This window comes from Plutella xylostella, chromosome Z, assembly GCF_932276165.1.
Source record: "Plutella xylostella chromosome Z, ilPluXylo3.1, whole genome shotgun sequence".
Classification (NCBI taxonomy): Eukaryota; Metazoa; Arthropoda; class Insecta; order Lepidoptera; family Plutellidae; genus Plutella; species Plutella xylostella.
The window spans coordinates 11,441,431-11,464,164 of record NC_064012.1 but is presented as its reverse complement, the minus strand read 5'-3'; the positions used below and the strand labels follow the sequence as shown (position 1 = coordinate 11,464,164).

General features: G+C 37.1%; 1 protein-coding gene across 6 annotated transcripts in view; it reads left to right on the top strand.

Annotated features, from left to right (window-relative positions):
• Positions 1-6,904, top strand: part of LOC105381596 (insulin-like growth factor 2 mRNA-binding protein 1) — a 57,603-nt gene extending 50,699 nt beyond the window's left edge. For all 6 annotated transcript variants that reach the window (XM_048632916.1, XM_048632915.1, XM_048632919.1 and 3 more), the window contains one exon: positions 1,817-6,904. In XM_048632916.1, coding sequence (XP_048488873.1) covers positions 1,817-1,909 — 93 coding nt within the window. In that variant the 3' untranslated portion in view covers positions 1,910-6,904. The remainder of the gene's footprint in view (positions 1-1,816) is intronic.
• Positions 6,905-22,734: the final 15,830 nt, after the last annotated feature.

Sequence of the window (22,734 nt, the reverse complement as noted above, 5' to 3'; positions counted from 1 at the left end):
ATCAAAATTTGACAGATTTTGTAGGCGTTTGACAGCGCTAAATACCTGTTAAATACTGTCTTTAAGTTTTTGTGGTAAGGCCCTGAGTGTTTATAAATGTATTTATAGTCATTGATATTGGTAGCGATTCTGTAAGCACATTAATTTTGTTTTAACAGTGTCAAAACATGGATATTGAAATTTACGCAGAAAATCATAGAATTTTGAGCAAAAAATAAGTTTGGGATTGCCATTAAAATTATTGATGGCTTCAGAATCGCTACCATTGTGTTCATCCATCGCATTTATTTTATTTTTATATTATTTAGTGCAATCATTGCGATGCCTATTCCTTTTTATTTCTGCCAATCATGAGTTGGACCCGTGCAGCGTACATAATATCAGCGAATGAATTTTAGTTATTTTAAAGAATTTCTAGGCCTACTTCTCTGAGTCACTATTATTGTATTTTGCCGCCTACTCATGATTGGCCGAGATTGTTTAAGAAAATCATTGACGAGTTTATCATGAATATTAAACATAAAATATGTAAAAAATATTCTATAAAAAAGTACGCATATTTTTTTTTACATTCATCGTGAACTCGTTGTGGTTTTTTAGACCTCGACATACTTACAGTTCCTGAGAAAGTACAGCACTGAACTTTTGACACGCCATTACAAAGACAATAATAAAATTCACAAGATCAACAGATGTATGAAACGGGATTTTGTATGTTTCATAATTCTTGTCGGTTGAACGTTCAGTGGCGTACTTTCGGTAGGTTCAACATTAGAAATATACTGGAGAAACAAGTACAACCTACCTATCTGGATCAGGCGACTCAAAGCGAAATTTTATGGCACGGTGTCGCTACTTACAAGTGACAACAGCAGAATCACTGTTTTACATGTTGAAAATTAAACTTATGCAATATAACATTTTGCTAATTAAAAACATTCCGGGAATATAGCTTTTACGGAAAATCTACACTTTATATGGAACATGGATTCACTTTGATGGTCTCAAAGGGCTGCTTGGAAACAGGAAACAAGCTGATACTCCAGAATTGCAACTGTATTTCATATTTGCAAAATATTTTCAGGTATAAAGCAAATGGAAAACTTTCCGATATTAATTAAAATGTCAGGACAAAAAGTACAGTTAAAAGCAATTCTGGAACATGCAGATGAAACTTTGACTTCAATATTAATTATTTCTACAGCAATGTGGAACTTTTGCATAGTTTATCAATTGCATATGTTCATAACATTATATTAGTTTCATGCTCTGCACACAGAGAGCTTTTCATGGAACGCCTTTGTAACAGCAAAAACTAAAGTTGTTAAAATGTGCTACAGTTTTAGCTACTGCCATCTGTAAATACTTATTTCAAACAGATTTTTCGAGTACGTATGTACTCGGTCCAGTGGCCACTTTGATATAAGTTAAATAACTCACTAAAAGTTCTGCATGTTTCTCCAGTTTTTCATAATTTTAATGTTCAATCCCTTGTCCACGAGGAAGCTTTAGCTTGGTCTATGGCCAGTTATTTAACTTTAGGTGCCGATAGGGTTATTAAGGAGAAACGATGAGTACTATGGGAACATTTCTTTGGCAATTGCGAATATGAATGTACTTAATTAATTTTGCTGCGAACTATTCACATTCGATTGGGCATCGATCATGCTCATTATAATTTTTCACTAATTTGATTTCTGACTTGACTGAGTCTCGTGGGCAAGGGCACAACAAAGTTTCACTAACTAGGATTGCTCAGCGAAGTGTTAGGAGAGAGCGGCATGATTATTAACTCGTCGCCTGTTTTTATTTCCAGTCTGCGCAGCGCCGCATCCGCGCGATGGTGGCCCAGGCGAACGCGCCGGGCCGCCACCGCCGCGCCGCGCCGCCCGCCCCGGCGCCGCAGTAAGCCTCCACACCACCCCTCTACATGTCACCCCCCCCCCCTCGCCCCTACCCCCTGCTGTCGTCGCCCCAGCGGCATCTCTGCGTCCAAATGTTGTTGTTGACATTATTATATTATCGTAGTGAATTGTAATTAATATTGATAAATCCATATTTTATCCCGTAATTATCTATGTTGAGGATTCATATTTAATATATATTATTCATATACACTATTTTTTTTAAACGATAGTGCCAGTTTTAATGAATGTAATGCCGAATATATTTTAATTGTTAATATTGTTTTCAAGCCATGTTAAATATGCTGCATAGTAAAGAGTTGTCATAGATTGCAATAGTGTCAGTTCTCTATACACATGTTGAAACCATAGATCTAGTACCATAACTATTACATATAAACAGAAGTTCATATTTTGTTTTGTTATCAAATAATAGAATAATCTGTTAAAGTCACTACATTATACTGTTATATTATTTAAAAGGGTGTGTGGGATTAAGAGCTGGGATCGGATAAGAGCTTGAACCGTTAATGTAACCAAGGAGGCTCAATGGACAAACGAATGCTTCGCGAGTAAATATTCCTTTATATGATACATACAATTTCCGCTTACATGGTGTTGAAGTGTGTACCTGGGTGTGAGAAGGCAGTGCCTCGGGCGCGAGATCCAAAGAGAATGTGTCGGCCGCGCAGACGCGAGCGCGGCCGAGCCAACGACACGGAAATGATAGTCCACCTTCGATGGATGTAATTATTTTTGATATAATAGTAATTATTGGGGAGTAAGGAGAGTAAACAAATAACGTTTTTAATTTGTAAGTGAGATTTGTTGATCGTTTTCTTTGTAATTTTGTCTTTGTTAGCTTTATAATGTTTTCTTGTATGGCAAGTGTAATCGCAAGTTGAGTGGCGATGCCGTAGCGTACGAGTGTTGGTTGAATCGAGCGAGATGCGTTTATTATTCAATGTGATTTGCGTTGTAATTGTGCCAAGTGAGATATTTTAAATATGAGAGATTAAGATTAAGTGGATAATATCAAAATTATGAAACTTAGATATTTATGTATATTTATATATAATTGTGATAATATATGGAAGTTTTGGCTAGGAATGTTTACATTCTTCTATGAATTTTTCTCGAGTTTTAGTTAAAAACATTCGAAAGGGTAGCTTGTGATAAACGGCTGTTAGTACTGCATTTTCCGTCTACTACTGCTAATTAGAGTAAATTTATCTCTATTCGATCACTTTTTGATCTTAGAATGCCGTTATCTATAGCGAGCATTTATCCAATACTTTATTCCAAATAAGATCTTCTAAATTTCATTCCAACAAGCTTCATCCGTCTGGATCTCACAACTCACGCAAGTGGTTTTTCCATCTTTGTTTTATCTTGAGGCCGCAACTTCCGCTGTATAATGCTTCCAAATATTATTTTAAATAATCTGTAATCTCGCATTTGGCATACCCCGGAAGGGTACGGTAATATTACGGATCGTTCAGAGTAATATACTTTTTTAACACCGTAATATGCTGTACTTCTTTGGGATGTTACTTAGGTAGAGAAATGTGAACGATCCATAGAAATGAACAAAACTATAGTAACGAATACAACACACCTCACGGCTCACTGTGGGCCCAGCCCGCAGCTTACTATTGAATAATTACACTACATAGTGGCTATTAAGAGATTCTCCAACGCCATACGAACATAACATTGCGAAGTCGGCCCTAGAGGGTATATTTTTAAGATATAGAAGGAACTGCATCCGTTAACTACACATAGATATTTAAATAGGCCTGCCCCATGTGTCTCACTGGGCGGCCGGCCGATGTACTTAGCTGTGCAGTTCTCTACGGCACGCTACGGACACTCACGTATTGAATCAGCTCCCGTTCAATATTGACGATTATTGGCTTACAGATTCATTCCACCAGATCAACACTGATTTTGCCACCTTTGGTTTATTGTGAAACATTACCTACGAACGCCATTTATACCTACTAAATTGGATTTGTCAAAATTATGAGCATAGATATCAAAACTTAACGTATTTATAATGTGTTTTTCATATTTTGTCAATTGGTATAGTATTGGTGGAGATATTTATATGTATATGACGATGTTTTAAATTAGTAATTAGGGACTAACCCTTGAGTGTGAGTTAAATCGTAACGAAACAATTCAAATTTGTACAATGATTATTGTGTAGTTAAATGGAAGATAACATATTTATTACGTTCCCCATCACTTTCGATGGCGGTGACCATGTTGATATTAGTCGTCTACATCTGACTGTTCTAACATAGCTACCTTCTAAACGTACCTACATTATTATAATTATTGTGTGTATATTTATTATTGGCATGGCGCTGAAAGGCCGTATCTATATTATCTGTTAAAAGAAAGTACTTAGTAGATCAATTTATTGTGTGTGAATCGGTAATGTTTCAAACTGTTTAAAATTAAATTTTCATATAAAATTGTAGTGGTAAGATAAGTCGACGACAGGCGTTGCGACCGGTCGCCGGAGTGTGGCGGCCGGTGGCGCGACCGTGCGCCGGGTAGGCAAGCCCTTGCCTACCCGGTGCACGGTCCACCCTGCACCCATTCGCGGAAACATGAGACAAGACAGAAATAATCGTCACCAGCCATCACACTTAATGTTTAATTCTGAAGATGCATTTTTAGATTGTAAGAAATGATGATTGTAGCCCAGTGCCGCACCATTGTCTCCTGTCTCGTGCTTCCGTGACTGATCTTTGTGTTGTGTCGGCTGCCGTGTCGTTACACGAGCTATGGCGCATCTTACCGTGTCATCTGGTTTTAAGGCATGTTACAGTAGTAAAAAACAATCCAACCACCATCTTGACTTGTTAAAATAACTGGAATGTAGTATTACTTTAATAGTATACTTTCTATAGCAAGCAACATAAGCGGAGTCGGTGCTATTTTTGTGGCACTGTCCCGGCAGAGCCGAGCACAGGCGGGCGTGTCTGCTGCTGACTTCCGAAATACTTCACCTCCACAACCTAATGTACCTTGCGATGGAACCTTAGTTGATAAGTTTATAAAGATGTGGCTAGTTGTCCGCATCATACCAAATATGTATAGGTTTACACTAGGTTATTTTGTCAACCTTTAGGTTAGATTAGGTTAGACTATTACAAATACCTGAGAATACCTTGAGACAACACCACAGCAACATGACATTTCGGAGTCAGCGCGTACATTGCAGTGCGAGCCGACACGGCCGCCGCTCGCGACACCCGACCCAACCGGCGTTTGAACTATGTTGTAAACACAGTATCTTAATGTAAAGTTACATTGAAAATACATAGTTATACGTTAAAGGTTATTGAGGTTTATGTATTAAAATGATATACGTTGACGTATCTTCGTATTAAAGTAGGTTAAACTATGTGTATTTGTTTATTGGTAGTTACTGGATATGAGATATTGGCTTGTTACGTGTTACCAGTGTGGCGAGTGGACGCGACATACAATAGCAATAGCCCAGCAGTGCCCGGCACTCGGGGCCGCGCCGCCCGCATTGTACCTGACCCGCGAGGGCGGCCGGCTCCGCCACTTCCACCACCAACTGCTGTCTTTATGGAGTATTCTAGACAGCTTTCTGGCTGCGACAGGAAAATGTACATATAGAGGCATGTTGTTTATTCCTTCCAAATATAAGAAAGAGGGTACATTTTGATTTGTAATGTGTTAGGAATGCAGAAATAGTTTTAGTTGATTAGTTTACTTGTATCGTTGTGGAGTAGTGTTAAGTTCCGGTGACACGGGGGCCGGCGGCCCGCGACTGACTACACCCCGCCGCCGCGCCTCGGTGCCATTACTTACTTACATGTCATTTTCGCTTCACTATCATTCTTCTTTGATAGTTATACTGTTAATTATTTACATTTATATTACTTTCTCATAATGTGTGTAACCGCTAATTTGTGTATATGGTGTGTGATCGACTAAATTTTATCGATTTAATTTTTGCATGAATGTATTTTAAAAATAGTAATAGTTAATGTGGATCATTCTTGGTGGAATGTGCATTTTAACGATTCAATGTTGTTTTACGAAAATGCAAGCACACATTACATGTCGGTAATTTTATCGGATTCACTTTTGATTTTATGATGTCGGAGCTGAATGTTGTAGCTCCGTGTTTTAAATTTGTACACCCACTATGTGCGCCCTCCGATAACTGTAGTCCATCTTTCATATGTAAAATGTAAGTGCAGTCGAATAGTAAATATTGTGAACCTGCACACGGACCGACCACTGCCCACTGACCCCGGCGGGGAACAGCGATGAGTCATCATGAGACACTTTTTATAGTTTTAAGTTTAACATGTGCCCTATTTTGTTGTACATTAGTACGTATGTTATATTTATCTCTGTGGGCAGCTGGGTTGCGTATGTGCAGGTGACGGATGCCATCAGCAGGCGCGGGCGCGGGCGCCAGGGCGGTCGGGCTTGAGCTTCTCAATCACTATTTGCATGTCAGATGATCTGACAATATCCATAATTCGACTCCATTCCAAGAGGTCGCATCCTCCACATTTGATGTTGTTGTCTACCGCCCGCCGGCCCCGCCAGCCCGCTCATACGCACCTATTAATCAAAAGTAAATTGATGGTAAAGCTTATTATTGTTGCTTCACAAACAACATATTAGCTACAATGTACCAAGTTAAATAGTTACTATTCAGGCTGGACGTTACACTATGATAGATTCGACGACATTATTTCTTTGATTTTTTTACTGTTATTTTTAGAAGCATTTTATAATTGGTATAAGTTCTGAAACTAATAACTACCTCAATACTACTAAATGAATATGATAATTATCTTTGTGCATGTTTTTGGAAACTGAATTTTAAAAGATACGAATAAAATTTCAATATTGTATAAGAATGCTATTTTAAACATAGTAAAGGAATGTCAAAATTTGGTTTCTTATATCGTAATAAACTAAAGAAATTAAAATGTTTTCTTTCAATTCATTACCCCCTTCTATTAGAATGAAATAGGTATCAATCAGGTAGTTACTTACAGTATCAAGTCTTGCTCACATAATGATGTTGATGACTATCGCCCTTCGTAAAAATATAATATTTCTATCAGACAAAGTTATACTAGCTAATCAGTAGGATCTGCACCAGACGATACATGGCGATCTGATCGCGCGGATCCAAGGATCGACTGATGGTGATCCGGTTAAGGGCCAAATCACACTGAAACGGCAGCGGCCGGAAGCAACGCGGCGAGCACTTCCGTGAAATAATTTTAAACTTTATTTTCGACCTGCCACCCATCAATTCCATACAGCCATAAGTATCTGCCACCCATCAATTCCATACAGCCATTCCGGTGTGATTCGTCCCTAGAGTTGCAAAATGACGGAAAGTTTCCGTAAAGCTTATCAATTGTACGGGTTCATAATGCGTGCTTCTCACGACTTCCATCAACCCTCTACTTATCTTCATCTATATAAAAGCCTAATTAGACCTCAACTGGAATACGCCGTGTGTGTTTGGAATCCGCTGTATATTAAATATAGGGAGATTATTGAAAGAGTGCAGAGAAAGTTTTTGCGTGCTATGCATTTTAGGTGCCACCGTGGTACTTTATCTTACAGTAGGCTTCTTGTAAAATATAAAATGCAAACATTGGAAGATAGACGTACCCTACTAGAGGCTATGACACTGTATGGTATATGCCACAATAAGTACGACTGTATGGACTTAACTAATAAACTCTGCTATGTAATACCACGAACAGTTCTCCGTCGGGAGGTTCGCGCCTACCAACTATTCTCTACTTCACATAGTAAAACTAATGCAGGTAAGCGCGCACCTCTTTGTCGCATGGTAAATAATTACAACAATTTTTTTATAAATATTGACATATTTCACCAGTCCATATCTTCATTTAAAAGAAATGTTATCGAAACATTATCATAGTCTCAGGTTTCTTTGAATATTAAGTATAGTAGCTATTGTTTTTTTTTCTTGTCATCGCTAATTTAATTCATTTAATTTTATATAACCTCTCAACTTGACACCTCTTTATTTTATAATTCTGTGGATGACGCTGTGGGCTGTACATTTATATTTCTTTTTACTTATGTTATTTATAAGATTTTCAATGTATGGCTGTTTGTCTTCCCTAATAAATAAAAATAAAAATAAAAATAAAAAATAGCTGACGGTCAACTACGGAAAGTTTCCTATAAATGACGGTCAGGTATGGTCAGAATCGAAATTTATTTTAATAGTAAATAATAGTAAAATTTTATGTCTTATCAGTTGTGTATAAGTCACACTTTGATATTAGGTATATCGTAATAATAATAATGGGTACTACTAAGCTGTGATTGCTAAATAAAAATCAAATAGTCGAATACTTTATGAAACAGTCAAAGCAAAAATATTGGTTTTGTGGGAATTGTATTCTAGTAACCTATATATATTTAATCTAATTAGAACACTATGACATCACTATGGGCATAAACAATACGCTGTCAATGTCAGTCCGCCATATTTGTTTACATGATTGTTGGATTCTATTGCAAACGACTATACCTAATGAATAACACTGCAATTTTTTTAATAAATAATTATAATGTATGTCTGGCCTCTTAGATATATATACTTTTCAGAATATAAAGAAGGTTGCATGTTACCGTCTAATTTCAAATACTTAACAATGTTCTATAATTTCTGATAATATCAATAATTTATTTTGTGCGTAATTGTGTAGTAGCTATGCGTAGACGCTGACATTCGGCAGCTGATTAATATATAGCACGTCACTACGCTCAGCGTATTGGATCCAGCTCGGCTGTCGGACCAAGGGCGTACCCAGGATTTCAGCTAGGGAGGAGCAGCTCATACCTGTTTCATTTTGCGCAGAGTAGGTAACACGTTTTTAATTCTCACTTGGCAGGAAAATTTACGTTTATTTTATCTTCTAGCCCTTTCGAACCTGAGCGATACGAATGTGCGCTCGATTTTGTTAAATTATTTTTAGCGTTAAACTTATTTCGCCCCTTCGAACCAAAACGCATCGTTTGTGCATATTGCTGTTAATATGTTGTTAATGCCTACAAAAATTGTGGTTGATATTATTGAAGTCAGCTTGCCTGTGGCAGGCGACGAAAATGGCGGCGTACATTGATCCTGATACCGGGCGAGTTAAGAAATTAATGTTATTTTGCAGTTTTAGATAATTTTCTTTACTTATTTTATGCTACATTGTTATACTTATTACATTCTTATCTTTGTTGTAAGCATAGTATTGTTTGCAAAGCACAATGATTCCATGATAGGTAATATTTGTTCGACTGAACAGCTACGCACAAATGTGCAGTTCAGATTCAAAATGTACAAATGCACATAAACTACTTGCATTAGGTAGTATTTTATCATAATTGTACTTCTTGTACCAAAAATCAGTACTGAAAAAGACACTCATTTGTCAAAATTACAGGAACTTACTTTAGTGACAACGAAGGTATTTTTTTGGAAATATTAAAAAAAACATTTATGCACAGACCTATGGGCAAAATTATTTCAAATTTGGGTATTTGATGGGTTATTGTATGATTTTATCACCCCATTAAGCTTAGACCACTATTAACGCTACACCCTGTATATACCTTACTGGTTAACACATCTTTCTACGAGCATTTTTGCTCTAGTGAAACACCACTCAAGCTAGCCAAGCAAAACGTGGGTTGTTTTACTTTTTGTAAAATCGATTTTGAAGAGAAGTAATGTTTTTTTTTATGTTGAGAACGCAAGACAGACGCAATACATTGCCTTTCAAGAGTAGGGGTACTGTTCCTCTTCAGTGTTCTGGACACCAAAATAAAGGCAAGCCAGAGATGAGGAACAGGGGTCCTTCCTCTGGAATCAGATGGGTGGAGTCCCTAAAGCCCAACAGCTGGCCAGAAGCTGCCCTGCCCCTTTATGATTATCATTATTATTATTTTCAATAGGTATATACTTACCTAATAATTGAGACTGAAACTGAAGGTTTGAGCTAATAATGCTTTCTTTTTATATTTCACCCCTTAAAGTTGTCATTTATGAGATGGAAATCAAAACTATCTCATAATATAAAAAATAAGTCAAGCTAAGTTTTCTGAATTATATTTTAGTTTTTTTTTTATTATATAGTTGCAATGTTTGATTTAAGAAAATTATTAAGTAATTCATATTTTCTGTTTTTTATTTCAGTTTATTAAATACGTATCCTAAGTTTTTACTTAGGATACAATGTGTCTTAATGCACAAATGTGTGTTAGTGGTGTTGAACCCAGATAGTACGAATGTGCTATGACTTTTCCGGGAAAACAGAAAATGAATGGTTTTTTTTAAATTATTATTTTTCCCTAGCACTTTTAGGCATATAAGGCGATATTATGCATTTTTTAACATACTTACTATAGAAATAAATCTCAGGTTCGAAAGGGCTAGGGGGGGGCAGCTGCCCCCCCCTGCCCCAACCTGGGTACGCCCATGTGTCGGACTCCAGTCAAGAATTTTGCACGGAACTATAGTCGGCCGCTCAGCGTAAGCATGCAGTGTGAACGTATACAAGCCGACTGGTTTGTTTACACACTGGGGCTCATAGTAAGCATTAACCATTCCACCTAGCACAGCTGCCAGTGAAAGAAACTGGAGTGTATTTTCTAACACCCATACTAAAACAAGAAATAGGCTAACTAAAGACCGTGTCAATAAGCTGGTCACAGTTAGAGTTAATTTACGCTTAAATGATAGCGTAATATATGAAAAGTCATCATCAGATGCATCAGAAACTGAAGAAGAATATAGAATAACTGCTCCGGAACCATTTGAGTTCGCAGCGTTTGAAAACTTTTGGAGCTCCGATGAATATTAATTTTTATTTCACTTTAATTTCTTTCAGTTCTCACAACTATTTTTTGTTTTTTTTTTGTCGAATGATTTGTTTAAGTTGTGACGTGTGTTGTCTTTTCTTGCGATTGTAAAGTGAACAACATCTTAAACATAATTATATTATTATTTAAGTACATCATTATTATATATTGATACAGCCACTATAAAGATGTAGATAATTAAGTAATTACTCAGGGTAGAACTACAAGAACATGTTTTTCTATCCATATTTACAATAATAATATACCTACTATATCTTGAAAGGTTAAAAACGATATTAAGTAGAATAAAAAGAAAAATAAGTACTATTAAAATAAATTTCAATTCTGACCGTCATTTATTGATTATGACGGAAACTTTCCGTTTCTGACGGGAAGTTACGTGGTGTAAGGTAAGGCCTGGGTCTCCTATTTACGCCGTAGGTCGCGTCAAGCGTTACGCCGTAGGCCGCGTCACGATGCTCACTATAGAAATGTACTGATGCGGTCTCCCTCACACGCCGACGTTGGCGCGTAGACATAATGAGCATTGTGACGCGGCCCACGGCGGTGACACTTGACGCGACCTACGGAGTAAATAGGAGACCCGGGCCTAAGGTAAGCTACGCGTCTCGCATCTCTATTCGTCCCTAAGTATCTGCCACTCATCAATTCCATATAGCCATTCCGGTGTGATTCAGCCTTAAGTATCTGCCACCCATCAATTCCATACAGCCATTCCGGTGTGATTCGGCCCTTAGACCTGATCCAGAAGGGGGAGAATTCGCCGCAAATCGTTTCGCGCGAATTCTAGACATCAATACATCGCGTCCTCAAGCATCGCGAGCACAAGTTTCGAACCTCCGGATTCGATACTATTTTCGAATCTACACGAAGGGTACATTTTTACCATTTGTTAGTCGTATACCTCGAAATCAAAAAATCCTTGTAGCTTTTCACCTATTCGCATTTCGCCGCGATACGAGTATCAAAATTTCTGAATAGATTTTTATTCTTGTAGTATAATTTTTGATCGCTACTTACAATTGTCTGAAAAATTCATAGTAGATTTACTTTCTGCCTATCTTCAATGTAGTCGCTTTTCACCTTGATAGATATTTGTTTGTAATGAAAATGAAAATGAAAAAATATTTATTTAAAATAAAGATTAAGAAGATACAAAAAATAGAGGTTGCAGCGTTTGTTAACAATTTAAAGGTGGTGATGTAGCAAGGGCTACCACACTAGGCTAGGCCTGTGTCGTGGACAGCCAGTAAACAGGTTTTTAACAATTTGTTTAAATATAGAACAGGTGGCGCAGTTTAAAAATTTGAAATTTAAATTATATAAAACAAATTTTACATTTTAGGATGCATATGTTAAAACATAATAAAATGAATAAAGCAAACAAAAATAAAATAAAAACAGTTTCTCAATTTGAGTGAAAATGTGCTTAAAAACTATAAAAACAAAATCTTACGTAGGTAATACCTACTTGTTTAGTACTACTTAATATAAAATAAGGGAAATATTTAACATTAATCAGGGTATTTAAAAATATAAATAAGAATTACTTAATTGAAAGATAAAAGCTAATCATATGTGTACCTATGTTATAAATAAATATATGTATATATAAATATAAGTGTATATATTAGAAATACATAATGCAAGGTAGGCAATGCAGATAAGTACCTATATATAAGATATATGTTTAGTATGATTTTAATATGTTTTCAGTTTCTTCATAGTTCAGGCTAGAGAGCCATCGTTTGGTTTTCTTTTTGGCTTCATGTATGGTGTCAAGTTTTAAATTAATGTGTGACTGGATTTTATTATAAATATGCGGGTGTAGGTACTTGCTGAATCTGTGAGCGAAGTTGGTATTTGTACGAATAGTTGGAAGCTTGAAGGTTCGACGAGAGAGTCTGTCATAATAGTCAGAAGAAGAGATTGATTTACGATGTTGGGATAAAGTGACTTTAAGGGTGAACAATTGTCTGATTGAGAGGACTCCACTTTCTTGGAAAAGCCTAAAGGTTGAGTATCTTCGGGGTTTTTTATGCATTACTTTGAGTATGGATCTTTGAGCACGTTCTATGGTTATCATTTGTGATTTTGTGGAGCCGCCCCAGCACGGAATACAGTAACTTAAGACGGACTCGCATAAGGCAGTGTATACGTTTTTAAGTGTTTGCATGTCAGCACTATTTCGGAGAAGCCTCATTATGTTGATGAGCTTTCTTGCTCTATTTGATAGAGAAGTAATGTGTTGGGAGAAAGATAGCTTCTCGTCAATGATAATTCCTAGGTACCGAAGAGAATCAACTCTTGTGATGGATTGGCAGTCACAGTATTGGGATAGGTTATTGCACTTAGTTGAATGAATTTTAAGGGACTGTAAAATGAATTTGGGTTTGGATGCTGAGGTTTTGTGAAAGGATAGAAATTTAGTTTTAGTTGTATTTAAGGTGAGAAGATTAGAGTCAAGCCAGTTTGAAACTATGGATAAGCCTCTCTCCGCACTTAGAATAGTAGCTTCCCAAGTTTTCTCATGCGTTATTACATATCGCGATATTTCTTTTAAGCACTATACCTCTATAGTTTTGTTTTGTAAATGCATTTCGCACTTGTAGCTTATCTCCTGCTTATAATATGTAACCTCTTTGGGAGAGGCTTACGTCCAGCAGTGGACTGCTATAGGCTGATGATGGTATAACCAAGTTACGGTTAATACAGTTCACTACAACAATATGCGACCCAAATAAGATGCGACTAAAAATACTTGCTTCTAACTAAATAGGTTCTTGACAATTCATGCTACATCGAAATTTGCTACTGTTGTAAAAATCTATTCAAAATATATGCGCCATAAAAATTTGCTATTGATAATACATGCTACATCAAAATTTGCTACTGTTGTAAAAATCTGTTAAAAATATATGCTAGTAACAAAATATACTACCGATATTATACGCTACAACAAAAAACGCTATCGCGGCGAAATGCGAATAGGTGAAAAGCTACAAGGATTTTTTGATTTCGAGGTACACGACTAACAAATGATTTTTACCAAACGCTAAACGTATTTAAATCAAATTTTAAATACATTTTGTACTGACAGAGGTATGACAGGCATACGTTTAGCGTTTGGTGAAATTCCACCTAACATATGGAAAAAACAAATGTCACTTTTGGAACTAATTTTGCCTTACATTTTGACAGTGACAGTTGACGATCTCTCTCTCTCTCTCTCAGCCTTCTGTAGTCCACTGTTGGACATAGGCCTCTCCTAACGATCGCCACCCCAAACGGTCACCCGCCATCTGCATCCAGCGGCTTCCCGCTACCTTCCGCAGATCATCAGACCAACGGGTAGGGGGGCGACCGACACCGACCGACAGTTGACGATACGCATCGTTAACGGAGATTCGAAACTTGTGCTCGCGACTCTGATGATGAAATCCGCATCCTGTTAAAAACAGCCTTAAAAACATCATAAGACTCGCCAACTTCTGTACGCCGCCATGTATGCAAGGGACTACGGCGTCTGCGATGGCCTCCAGGCGGTTTGACCGCGAATGCAATGCTCGCGGCTCCTTTCCTAATGGTGTGGCCAATCCATCTCCATTTTCGCAATGCGATTTCTGCTTGCTTACTTAACTAGTTAGGTACCTACCTAACCTACCTACCTACTTATAAACAAGCGCACCATAAAAAAGCCCTTGTAATTTTCCACCCGTTTATTCCACCGCATCAGTCATAATCAGCCGTAGCGCCAGGGCACGGGGCCATCGCGCAGGCTCGTCGCTGCTCCTCCAGTTCACCCTCAGCGCAGCGCCCCGCCACGCACCGCCGACGCCGCACCGCCGCGCCGCCGCCGCAGGACGCTGAGCAGGCGGCCCACTTGCTCCACCGACTCCAGACCTTGCGCCGGGAGAGGGGACCCTCGTCGTCTGCGGCTGAGGGAGAAACTTCGTCAGTTAGGACTTAGGCCTAACTATAATAATAATATGTGGGGACATCTCACACACGGCCATCCGACCCCAAACTAAGCAGAGCTTGTAATATGGGTATCGGACAGCTGATATATCTGCACAAATACATAGATAGATCATCATCATCAGCCAATAATCATCCACTGCTGGACATAGGCCTCTCCCAAGGAGCGCCACAACACTCGGTCCTCGGCCTTCCTCATCCAATCACTACCCGCCACCCGCCTAAGGTCGTCAGTCCAGCGGGCAGGAGGGCGTCCCACGCTGCGTTTGCCTGTTCGTGGTCTCCACTCGAGAACTCGTCTACCCCAACGGTTATCGGTTCTTCGGCAGATATGACCAGCCCACTGCCACTTCAGCTTGCATATTTTGACAGCTATGTCGGTAACCTTAGTCCTCAGTCCACGTCTCTGCACCATACGTCATCACTGGCAGGACGCACTGGTTGAAGACTTTTGTCTTCAGGCTCTGAGGAATGGCCGAGGAGAATATGTGACGAAGTTTCCCGAATGCAGCCCAACCCAGTTGGATGCGCCTTGCAGCCTCCTTGTCGAAGTTGCTTCTGCCTAGCCGAATAGTCTGCCCGAGGTAGACATATTCTTGCACAACTTCGATTGTTGCCTCACCAACGGCGACCGGCTCCGGTTTGATGTGAGCATTGTACATGACTTTCGTCTTGTCCAAGTTCATACCGAGGCCAACACGTCGGGAAGCAGCATTTAGGCCACTTAGCATCCAGCTGAGTTCCTGCAGAGATTCTGCCATAATAACGATGTCGTCCGCGAAGCGGAGGTGTGACATGTACTGGCCATTTATACATATGCCATGTCCTTTCCAGTCCAACGTCTTAAAGACATCTTCCAATGCATTGGTGAACAGTTTCGGAGATATCACATCCCCCTGTCTCACTCCACGTTGCAGTTGGATAGGTCTTGTCTTGTGGTCCTGTACTTGGATAGATAGATACATACTAAATATAAATATCAACACCCAAGACCCGAGTACAAAATAGTTATCTGTCTTTTAAACAAATATCTTCTCCAACCGGGAATCGAACCCAGGACCTTCGGCATAGCAGTCAGGGTCACCACTACACCATTTAGTCATCAACAAGGAGTATCTTGGTCGGTTGCTGTAAATTCATCATCATAGACAGTCGGCGACAAAGCTTGCGTGTAGTGTGCTGGCTATTTGAATTTGTATATCTGCTATGTTCTATACCTACCTATTGGTGTCCAGACAGAAAAAGATCGGCGGTGTAATTTCCGTAAAGTGTGGCAACTGATTTAAAAAGGTATGGCTCATAGCAGCCCAGGGAGCCCAGCGTATGCGCGAGCCTCACGCGACCCTGTGATGGCTCGCAGAGTTGGTGGTGAGGCAAAGCTCATACAAACGATAGGTATGAACAAATAGCACGGGACGATGCGGTTATAGGAGGTAGTGCTTTTCTCTGTGGTTTGGTTATATAGGGTCGGTCGAATGCCGGGTGGATGCTATGAGCGATACGGACACAAGACACAATGCTGTTTACCTTTGTCCGTTAGGGATTTTTATAGGCACTGTGGCACTATACATGAACAAGTGGGCAAAAAAGACGGCCATACTGACACCTTATTAAAATTTGTTAAGTTCCTATGGGAGAGATATTGTGCTACTAGGTATAATTAAGTAACTAATTAGGTAGGTGGTAGATATAAGAAGATGAGCACAAGATCTACTTAATATATTTTAACTTACGGGATTCTTCGAGATTGTAACAAAACTCTTCAGTGGATGAAGATACCTCTTGTTCATACTGATTCGGCCGTTTTCTCAAATGATCCTTGCGTTTCAATTCATAATCAGACGTTAAATTACTCCTCTTAATCCTACTATCCTGCATCATCAGTTTCACTAGCTCAAATGGAGACAATACCAACTTATCATCCTTTTTTACGGGAACGCTTATAACAAACGCCGGACTAGTTAAACCTAAAATAAAAATTAGTACGGATATCTTAAATAAAATCATATAAATCTAGGTAAGTAAAATGTTTCAATTACTATCAGTAAATTCGTAAATTCCAAGTAAATTCATAACAACCTCACAACAACCTAAAGAACAAGGGTGTTCTGTGATCATTGACGTTATTCTCTCCTTATTCCATGGAACATCGTCAAGTACGCACCTCTTTACCAATATGCATATGCAGGTGGAGAAATAAATGCCTCCGAAAAACACCGGGGAAACGATGGAAATTTACTGATCCTACCCTAAATAAAAAATACTTACTTACCTACCTAGTTACCTAGCCTTAATACGTTCACTATTTCACTAAAGGTACTTGCATCTTGCATACCTAGTTATAGGATAGCGCTCGTAGATCAATAAAAAATATGAAAATGGCAGCCTTTAGCGTCAATTCACACGTACCACAACCACACCACGTCGCAGCGACAAAATGTGGTCAAGCTGTGGTTACGTGTGAATAGTGCGACAGCGGCTTTTTGCAGTTGCGTTGTGGCAGCGACAAAATGTCGATGTGGTTGCGTTGTCGCTGTCATTGCGATGTGGTAACCACGTCGTCGTGTGCAGTTAATATGGAAAACAGGTTGCCGCGGTGGTTGTGATGTGGTAGCGTTGTGGTTGCGATGTGGTTGCGATGTGGTCGTATTACACAGGTGGTCGATAACAACGGCAAAATGTGGCACGTGTGAATTGGATTATTCATTGTCAATACAAAATATACGCCCGACCACATCGCGTGGTTGTGGTGTGGTTGTGGCTGTGGTGTGGTTGTGGCTGTGGTGTGGTTGTGGTACGTCTGAATTGACCCTTACTGGTGGGAGTTGGATAGAGAGGTATACATGCGAATGTGTTTCTTACTCTAAAGTTAGTGCCTACATTCGTGATAAATGATTCATCTAAACATAGTAGGTACTTAGGTAGGTACTTACCTAATTATAAAAAAATGGGAAGGTTAATAATGTAGTAAAACAATAATTTAATGCTGTAAGCTGTGTATAATTGAATAAATAATAAAGAATAATGACACATTTTTTCTAAAAAAGACGAAAGTTATTGACTAGAATCATTTAATCTCTACCTATTTGAGACACAAACTCAAAAATTCGAATAGACCTATTAAACTAAGTAAAACAACAGCCTTATAAAATCAAAAACGATTGTTTACAAGTAGGTATCAAACGGTAACACTGAAATTAAAATATTTTAAAAAGATATCTTGCGTACTTTTTGCCTATATTATGGCAGGTCATCCATTTTCCAAAATGGGATAAAGGAGTGTGTAAAAATCTTATTTCATTATATGAAAAATATAATGTTATTTTTGTTAGGGCGCAGTAGTATAAATATGTGTTCTAAAATTGTATTTGACTTTGTATTGTACTCATCCCTTTTAGTATCCCACTTTGTTAAACTTTTAAATATTTTAATTTCAGTGTTATTCATTAGCATTAGGTAGTTTCTTTTTGATATCGAATTTCGTTTGATTAAGTACAGGAAAAAGTCGTCAAATTCTATTCAATACAATAATAACTACGGAGTATAAAGAATACTACATACTTAAATTAAAACAAACCGCTAAGCTTTAAAACGACCACATTGGATAACTAACGCTGACAATTTCAAAAACATTACTTTTGTTTAAAAGCGTTTTCCCCAAAACCGTAAGTGGGTAAATAAGATATGTTCTAAAAATTGCAATTCATACCGTGACAAAACAGATTTACCTAACAGGATTGTAAAAAACCGCTTTTAAACAAAAGTAGTATTTTTCTAGTAAGCCGTTGGGATCCCCTTCAGTTTTTAAGTTCACTGCAAGTTACTTACATTACCGACTAATACAGGTCTCTATAGCATACAGCGTGTTACATTGTGTCTATTCAGAATCACTCAGTGTGTGTGATACATAAAAACCAGTTTCTGAAGTATTTTATCACTTCTAAATGACTTCAAAATCGCTGGTAATTAGGGCATTCGACGTTGACATTGTCACCTAAATCCATCTAGATATTCTAGATCCTCTATTCAAGCCGTGGTGAGTGCGGTCCTCAAACGTATGAATAACTTTAGAAGACACTATAGTATAGGGTTGGAAAAGTTACTTACGATACAACACTTTAGTAATATAAGTAAGTATACGATAAAATGATCAATATTTATGAAAAAGTATTTTTTTACTTGTATAATTATAATACTCTTTATATAACCTTAATGAGCTTTATTGAACTGGATCAATATATTATTATGTATGTATTCGACAAACACGGTGGGGATTTCACTTACTTAGGTATGTAGGTACATTCGAGAGGCACTAGGAATATAAATACAACACTAACTCGTGAGGGGTTGCGTTGTATAGCCTATATTCTATAGCTATATTATAAGAGGGCGCTATGAATGGCCCAACCCTCGGTGCATTTAGTGCATTTAGTCGGTGCAGGGTATTATGTACCTAAAATGCATCCAATCCTTTGCCGGCATATACCTAGGTCATTCACCAATGTGTATATGACATTATAACTATGTATTCATGCACTTGGTAGTCTTTGTACGAATGAGTGAGTTCTTCTTTTAGAGATGTATATGTCACGCAATATTTTACCAATTTTTAACCGACTTCGAAAAAAGGAGGAGGTTCTCAATTCGTCTGTATGTATGTTTTTATTGTCCCTCGTGTATTCGGCACCCTCTTACAATATAACTAGCAACAAACCTATCATCTATCAAGTAGATAACATCAATTAAATTTTTAAGTACATTTATGGTGTAACCGTGTAACACACACAGACAACGTCTTACAATTAGTTATACGGGAATAAATAACTATGCTCTCTGTGTGTTCTGTATACAGGATGTTGTAAAAAGGGTAATAAGGTAATTATAATGAGTCCGAAAAGGGGTTCTGAACTACTTTGTTTTGCGGGTTGTTGTTTGTTCTGTGATATTCAATATACTTACCATATTTGCAACATCCTTTATAATACATAATATATTATATTTATATATGTATAGTAATAATATGTATACTTACAAATCTAAATATATCTCTATGTAAGTATGCATATATTTATTGTTTTGTTGATTTCTGTTATTTTTTGGTGTTGTCTTGTCTAAATCTAAGGCAACTCGTCTTATCTATTGGTATGTATTTACTATTGTCAATATACTCTATATTTTTTTCAATATTTTATGTAAGTATGAGATCAATTATATTGTCTTAGAAGATTAGAAACGAATTCTTAACTACACAGTGATACTTATTAACACCAAAACAAGCGTGCTAAAAAGCCTTGAACCTATTATAAAGAGTTTTAGATATAGGTACATTAGCAAAAGTATAGGTAATTATCTAACATACTAGATTTAATATAATAATATGGAGATCACAGGTGCTCTCCGACCGATCAGCTTAAGCCAGGTCCAGACGAGTGTAACGTGAAATGTAACATTACGTGTAATTTAGCGTCAACAGTGTGGACGGCACGCGAACTCAGCCAAACGAGCACTGCGCGCTTTTGTGTTCGCGCGATAAACCGACAGCCGATGGATCAACCGCGAGCGTTACATATAATGCTCGTTGTGACTTCCACACGTAGAATTCCTATTACATTACACGTTACACTCGTCTTGACCCGGCTTTAACTTTATGTTATGACTATTCCAGTCGTATTAATATACACAATTGAAAATTTCATAAGTATATTTTCATAATAATGCGATCGATCGGATGCAAAGAAACGCGTAATTCTAAGCAATAATTTAAATTGATAAATAATTACTTTAACTACTAAAACACGAGTGCAAATATCGTTACGGCTGACATAAATTTACGTCTTAATCGACCGATACTGCGGGATGCATTCTTAATGAGTTGTGTTTCACCAACAGTATCGATCAAGCTAAAAACTTACTCATACCGAATTACGAGGACGAGATGGCATTATTTATGACTAATATTTTTTTCTTTTCAAACCTTTTAATCGCTAAATTATACTAACAATAACAATCTAAGTATAAATTTGTTCATTTGGTATGCTATCCTGTAGCTAATCATAATACTAAACTAACTTCAACATGATCAAAAATCTAGCCGTGTATAATTTTATAACTACGGAAGATCTGCCACAGAATATTCATGATATATTATAGGCGGAAAATTAACTTTAAACATTTGATAATTATTACAACTAATTATTTAAAAGGCATCAATTTCCTACGGTAAGTTGCCTTAACTAAGGCATTTTGGCAGTAAATTAAGTACATTTGTTAATTCTAGTTTAGAATTTGGCAATTATTAACTATTGAACTCTCTTTATGAATACTAGTAGTACATACCTAGTACTTACATTGTGTATAACATTATAATTATACGAAGTTAAACAGCATTCCAAATATATTTGTCTCAAGATATGTTAAATATGCAAAATCCCGTCCGTTCTTATCATGATTTTTTAATACATAACAATCACCTAATACATTATAATAATAATATAAGTTTGACCATTAATAAATGTATGCACACCTTGCATAATAAGTACCTACCTATAAACGGCAAAATATACACAACACTTACTTAACTGATAAAAAAATACCTTTATTAAAAGCATTATTGCTGGTTCACTTTAGAATTCAAATTTAGAATATGATTATTGTGTTATTAAGTTATTTTATTATACTCCTAAGGGTCATCGCAAAAAATTGCAACCGCATATTCATTTACTAGTTTTTTACAATACAAAAATCTTAGTTATGCTGGTGGTGCCATCTCGTCTTCGCGTTAGGCACTAGCTTAGTAAAGGACCGATATGTCCATCCGGAAATAAATCTTACTAATTATAAGTTCGCAAACAACATCATAAGATTACGAGAATTAATACAAACTTTCTACATCGACTTCTGCTCTGATCGGTTACGCAACAAAGCCGTTACTCTCATTTTAGCTTTGTGCATTAATTGGTAGGTACATATTGTTCAAAGACGGATCAGAAAATTACATTAAATTTGTGTGAACAGTTCAATATTATTTGTGATAGTATTTTGCAAAATAAAACCCTGTTTCTTGTGCTCTGTGGATGGCATAAAGTCGTTTTTAGATTTCAATAATGATACCATCAATAACAATAAAAGGATAATACACGTAATTGAAGTACCTAGCTAATATCTTGCCTATTATCATAAGTACGTAAAACATTATGTACCAGTCCAATGTATTTAAAGTTATAATGAAAAGATCATCATACAAAACGCACAAAGCTAAAATTAATTCAAATATATTTCTTTCTCATTCATACCATAAAATGTATTTATTAATTAAAAGTGAACACTTTAAAATCATCAAGACATCTGATAGCATTTTGGAGCGCTTAGTAAAGTCTATTTGTTCACAGCACTTTTTTATAATCTCATATTTTGTTCTCAGTAAATATTTAATAAACATGTTTCGGTATCAGTAAATTTAAATGGGCAGTAACATTTTCGAATTAGTTTAGACTTCTTTGGCCCAAGTACAGGCTTTCATAGATTTTCAAAAATTACAAAAAGGTTCTGCTTTCTTTTATCAACTTCAACTACCGCTAGAGGCGCCACTATCTATGCGAGAAAACGTAACCTTTCACAGTTGATTGCAAATCTATGAAAACTATACTTTGTAAAATAATTCATGAGCATAGGGCATACAGCTGTCAAATGCATATATTTTATTTGACATTTGTTCTTTTTCAAGGCAATATTCCCTTTATGTATCAAACATAATCATATTATTATGTCAATCAAACGTCCTAGGACTCACGTTATATTTTACAAAGTATAGTACTATTTCTAGTGTATTTAAACCTTGTTCCATTTAAGAAGTCCCATATGACAAGCGTTTCTGGATATTAGTTTACCTTACGACAGTACGCAACAGACG